The 6000-nt window shown below is 40.7% G+C and overlaps 1 protein-coding gene across 4 annotated transcripts in view; it reads left to right on the top strand.

Annotated features, from left to right (window-relative positions):
- Positions 1–2528: 2528 nt before the first annotated feature.
- Positions 2529–6000, top strand: part of VIRMA (vir like m6A methyltransferase associated) — a 67134-nt gene continuing 63662 nt past the window's right edge. For 2 of the 4 annotated variants that reach the window (XM_070222329.1, XM_070222328.1), the window contains exon 1: positions 2632–2861. Coding sequence is in view for 2 of the 4 variants with exons in the window: in XM_001489304.6 (XP_001489354.1) it covers positions 2799–2861 (63 nt within the window). In the remaining 2 variants the exon portion in view is untranslated. Of the gene's footprint in view, positions 2862–6000 lie in introns of all 4 variants that reach the window. The other 2 variants (XM_001489304.6, XM_014728200.3) reach the window with 2 other exon arrangements.

Genomic DNA, 6000 nt, shown 5'->3' with positions numbered 1-6000 from the left:
TTTCCACATTACTAAATCATTACACCCATCTGCATGTGTACCCATGGACTCCTCATGCCTGGTTACCACGGAGCAGGTGTTTTTCCTAGCAAGGTCACTTTCTACCTGGCCACCAAGTACCACCCCTCTGACCTACTCAATACTTTGCTGCTGGAGATATCCCCTCTCTCTCTTCATCATCAGTGTTTCTCTCTCCATTACTTCATTCCCATCAGTCTCCATGCTCTGTGATCACCCATTTTAAAAACGCTCTTTGTTGACTCCACATCCCCCCATTTAACAACCACTTCATTTCTTTGTTCTAGGCAACAAAAGTTCTTGAAAGAGTTGTTTACACAAGTTTTCTCTACTCCTCAATCTTTTTCTCTACTCAATTCTTATTCATCTTTGAAAATTTTATTTTTTAATAGGTACAGTAATATATGTACATGGAAATAGATTCTCTTTACTTCTGTACCTTAGCCATCATGCTTCCCTCCCCGGAGGCAACCACTATTACCAGTTCCTTCACAATTCTTTCAGAGATAGTCTATCAATTCAAAGATACATATAGTATATATGTACAACACAAAGAGTGAAACAATGTAAACTAAGGCTTTAGTTAATAACAGTGTATCACTACTGATTTATCAATTGTAACAAACGTACCACTTTAATGCAAAATATTCATAATAGGAGAACCCCTGAACAGTGGAAAAAGGGGTTCTATGGGAACTCCCTGTACTATTTGCTCAATTTCCCATAAAATTAAAACTGCTCTAAAAAATAGTTTATCATTAAAAAAAAAAAAGGCTACCTCACACTACTCTTAGGTCACAAAGAAAATCAAAACTAAGAAAATCAGACTGCATAAAAAACACCAATAATATACAACCAGAGGCACTTACAGCCAGAATATACAACTATGTACTGGGGGGCTTTGGGGAGAAGAAGGAAAAAAAACAAAGAAGATTGGCAACAGATGTTAGCTCAGGGGCCAATCTTTAAGGAAAAAAAAAAAACACCAATAATAAAAACACTATATTGTATATTAGTTACAGTTAAAGCAGAACTTAGGGAAAAATTGGTAGACATAAATATATATAATAATAAGAAATATGAATATAAATAACTTAAGCATCGCTATAGAAATTTGGAAAACAACAGCATATGAGCCTAAAGAAAGCAGAAAGAAGGAATTAGTAAATTCAAAAGCAGAAACTGAAAAATCAGAAAATAGAAAAATTTAGCTAATAGGGGAAACTGGAGGGCTAAGGAAGGGGGTGAATGGGAGATTTACTTTAAAAATTTAAAAATTAATTTATTATTAAATATTTCAGACATACCGAAAGGTACAAGCAATAACGTAAGGCACACCTGTGAAACCACCACCAACCTAAAGAATAAGACGTTACCAAAGCATTGGAAGCCCCTGACACTTCTGCATTGCATCTCCCTCTGGTTCACCACCGTATTTAAGCTTTAGTGTTTTTCACTCCAATGCATTTCTTTATAATTTTATAACATACATGCCCCTAAAAGTTATATTTTACATGTCTTGAACTATCTAAATGCTATTTTACAATAGATATTCTTCAACCTGTTTGCTTAACCGTTTTATAGGTGATCCACATTAGTAGATACAGCACTAGTTCATTCTTTCTACCTGCTATCTACCGTTACATTGCATAAATATACCACAGTTTACTTATTTTTTTTTAAGATTTCATTTCTCCTTTTTCTCCCCAAAGCCATCCCCCTCCCCCGACACAGTTGCATATTTTTAGTCGTGGGTCCTTCTAATTGTGGCATGTGGGATACGGCCTCAGCATGGCTTGATGAGCGGTGCCGTGTCGCGCCCAGGATGTGAATGGGTGAAACCCTGGGCTACCGGAGTGGAGCCCGAGAACTTAACCATTCGGCCACGGAGCCGGCCCCAACTTATTACTTCTTGTTAATGACAAGTTTACAGCTTTTTTGCAACTATAAAGCATTGCCATGAACATTACTCTAGCTGTAGGTATTTCTCTGGGCACGTGTACAAGAATTTTCCTAGAAAGGGGGTAGGCATATATAATTTTACTAGATAATTCCTAATTGCTCTCCCAAGCACTTGTGCCAATTAAGACTACCAAATAGTTCCAATTGCTCCAATGCTTATCAACAGGGAGACAGAGAGAGAGTTTTCACTCTACATTTTTATTGTTCATGGCATTTCACGTTATACAATTTCTTGAATTTTATTTCAATAAATCCTCACAAAGGCTGTGGGTTAGGTTTTATTACGCACAATTCATATTTTGCAGATGAGAAACAAAAAAAATCTATTCGTTTTGAGACAACAGTTTCTTCTCTTATTTTTTTTATAAAAAATCTTATTTTTCAATCTCGCTCATTACATCTTTCCCGCCAGCCCTCGAAACGTTGCTTGCCGGCGGGTTCACTGGGCCGGGTATCGAGCTGGCAGCGCTCCCCACCCCTACTCCACCTTCTCCAAAACCTGCTCCGCACTTTGCCACCCTGAGGCCGTCGTGGCTCTATAACGCGGTAGAACGACAGGGTTTGGACCACTGGAGACTCCGTAGTCCCCTCCTCTGCTTCCTTCGCCACTCTCGGCGCTCCGAGGGCGCCCTCCGCCGCGCTGGAGAAGGCGGGGCCGGCGACATTGGGCAGCACGACGCGTCAGGATAGGCCGAGGCTTACGGTGCTAGCGCTCTGCCAACCGGAAGTACGGCCGTCTCTCCCTCTCCTGAGCCGCTGTCGCCGGGGTTTGAGGGCTGCTCCGGAAGTCCTCCCCCTGTCCTCCGCCCGCGGCAAACATGGCGGTGGACTCGGCCATGGAGCTGCTATTTTTAGATACTTTTAAACACCCGAGCGCTGAGGTAAGGCTTCGCGACTTGGTTCTGACCCTGCCTCTGGACTTTGGGGACCTTTACAAAAAATCGTTAGGCGTGCCTCGACCTTTTCTCCTGTCTATTGGCACTTTGATTCCTCCCTTACACACCCCCCTCCCCCAGCTTGGGTGTGGGCAGCGGGGCTGAGGGAGGGCAGGGGTGGCTCCTCACTGCCCTGCTGGGTGTTAGGCTCCCGGTGTTTGGTCGACTTGGCTGCTCTGCTTGCTTTGCTCTTTTTCGTTTGTTCCTGTTAGCTTTGGGCCTTGAAAAGGATCATGGTTCTCAGGTTGACCTCAGGTGGTGTTTGGGAGGGGTCTTGGACAGCTTGTGTTTGACAGTGGTGCAGGTGGCCGAGCAGGTCGCGGAGGCTTCATGTTCTTAAGTCCCTTCTCCTAGGTCCCTTTTCTAATGGGAGTTCTGTGGCCCAGATGTGACACTCATTCGGTTTAGGCTTGCGGCGTTCTTCAGTTTGTCGTGAAACTTTAATACTACTCTCTTGGAAAGATTTCACACGTTAACAGCATGAAATGCTTACACGGAACGTCCTTTGCGTGCAGAATACTTGTTGGGAAGAGGGGAGAATTGAGAGGATTGTAGTCAAGCTGTGAAGCACAATTGTATTGTCGTTTTGAGGGGCGAGGGTGGGGTGTTGGGAGCGCCCCTGAACTTACGACTGGCTCTGCGATGTGTCTACTGAATATAGCTAGTTAACTAAAGGTTCTCGAAAGCTGACCACAGATGAACATTAACGAAGTCCACAGAGAAATTAAAAAACCCCCAGAACTCACATTTCTCTTTAAATGTAAGCTTAATCAGTCTAGAGTACTATTCTTTCTTCTGCGATAGTGATGGTAGTGAGTAGTGGTTGTATCTTAATGCTTTACTTGGCAAAATAAAAAGTTGAAAACCTTGGTCTTATAATTATTTTAACGAATGGTTTGTAGGTCTGTAAAAATGGAAAGTTTGGAAACTTTAGCATATCTTACTAAAGGTGAATTAATTTGTGGTCTCTCATTTCACGTGGGTCAGTTAGCTCTGTTTGTTCAATGACCATACTTCTCTGACTGTAATTCCAGCTAGGCTTTAGGAAACTCACAGTGGAGGCCGTAGTTGGATAAGAGCAAATCTATCATTTGTACAGAAATAAAGGACAGTTAAAAATGAAATAAAAAAGCATATTTCTAGTTTAGAAAAATTGGCATTCATTCACTTATGTCTTCAAGAATTTAGTATTTCTTCCCTTATTCTTAGACAAACATTGAGGACATCCAGAGGATAGAACTAGTAGTAAAAATCTTCTTCTGGCAGTGACTGGGGAAGGCTTAGTAGAGATCCTATTTAAACTGTCTCGAAAGAGGTGTAGAGGTTTGTGGCAAATATGGAATATTGAGATGTTTGTTCTCATGAAATTTATAACTAAATGTTGTAGATTAGGTCCACAAAATTATAATTCAAGTTAGAGTGTGATGAGTACATAAAGAAAGAGAGCGGGAATTCCTTGGGGTTTGTCGCCTTTGTTTCCAAAATGCCCATCAGTGCCTGACTTAATACGACTTCAGTCAATCTTTATTTAGCTCCCTTTGGTGGTACAAGTCAAGACTATGTGATTTCAGAGGAGGGAGAGACCACTCTTCATTTGAGAGTATCAGAGAAGACTTTATCAAGGCAGTTGGCATATGAGCTTGGTCTTTGCTGGAATAGGATATGTCCCACAGTCGTAGATAGGAAAGGAGGGCATTCTTCTGGAGTAGCAGTCCTCTGTAGGCTATGCCAAAAGGAGCAGTGTGAAGTGGCACCTGAAGGGCAGTTTGAAGCAAGATCATGGAGTTCCTTGAATGCTAAGTAAAGGAATATGGACTTTATTTTATAGGAAATGGGTAGGTTTTTCAGCAAGCAAATTATATGATTAGTACAATACATTAGGTGGATTAATTGAACAGTAACACCTAAAATGGTTCGGAAACATTAGGTGGCAAATCAAGGAGAAAAGATGAGACATAATGAAAGCTTGAGTTAGCACATGGGCAGTAAACATTGTTAGCATTTATTGAATGCTTATTTTGTGCAAGACAGTGCTTTGGTAATGTAAATACATTATCTCTAATCCTTCCATCAATTTTGAAAGATAGTTATTCCCATTTTATAGATAAGAAAACTGAGCATGAGAGGTTAGATGACTTTCCTAAAGTGGCATAGCTGGATTAAGACACATCAACACACGTTTCACACATTTTCTGGCTCTAAGTTCATGCCATGCTGTGTCCCTGTGGGACTAAGTAGGAGAGGATAGGTACAAGATAAATTTTGGATATAGAATTGACAGGATAGCAACTGATGGTGTGAGGGAGAAGGAGTACAGTCAGCCTTCGGTATCCGTGGGGGATTGGTTGCAGGACTCCTGAGGATACCAAAATCCCAGGATACTCAAGTCTCTGTAGTCGACCCTCAGTATCCACAGGTTCCACATCTGTGGATTCAACCAACCAACCGTGGATGGAAAATACCATATATGGTGTGGGACAGCTCTAGGAGGGGCAATATAAATAAAACAGAAAAAACAAAACCCATTGCCCTTGCTTTCAGAGGAATTTGTAATCTGGTGGGGAAGACAGACATTTCTTCTGTTTTTACAAGGGGACTACTTAAAGGGATTTGAGCGGTGCTAAATGAATTACAAATTGTGTTTGTGGTTTGTATGCCTCTTTTTAAAAAATAAAGTAACTATGTTATTTTAGTAAATTTCAATTTCGTTATAGAAAAATTAGAAAATACAGAAAAGCAAAGGCTTTCATAGTCTCACCTTTCTTAGTCCCAGCTATCGACAGCTTTCTTTAATTTTTTCCCAAATCCTCTAGTAAACACACACACACACACACACACACGCACATATATATATATGTGTGTGTGTGTGTGTATATATATATATATATGTATGCTTAAATATATTCACCCACCACTCACATTACTGGACCAATACTGTAATACTGTTTTGTGGTTTCTTTTTAAAAGAAATTTTTTTATTGTGGTCTAAATAGTTTATAACACTGTGAAATTGCAGTTGTACATTAATATTTGTCAAATACCATATAAATGTGCCCCTGCACCCCTTGTGCCACTCTCCCCCATC

The sequence above is a fragment of the Equus caballus genome, chromosome 9 (assembly GCF_041296265.1).
Source record: "Equus caballus isolate H_3958 breed thoroughbred chromosome 9, TB-T2T, whole genome shotgun sequence".
Taxonomy (NCBI): Eukaryota; Metazoa; Chordata; class Mammalia; order Perissodactyla; family Equidae; genus Equus; species Equus caballus.
This window is presented reverse-complemented; position numbering and strand designations above follow the sequence as displayed.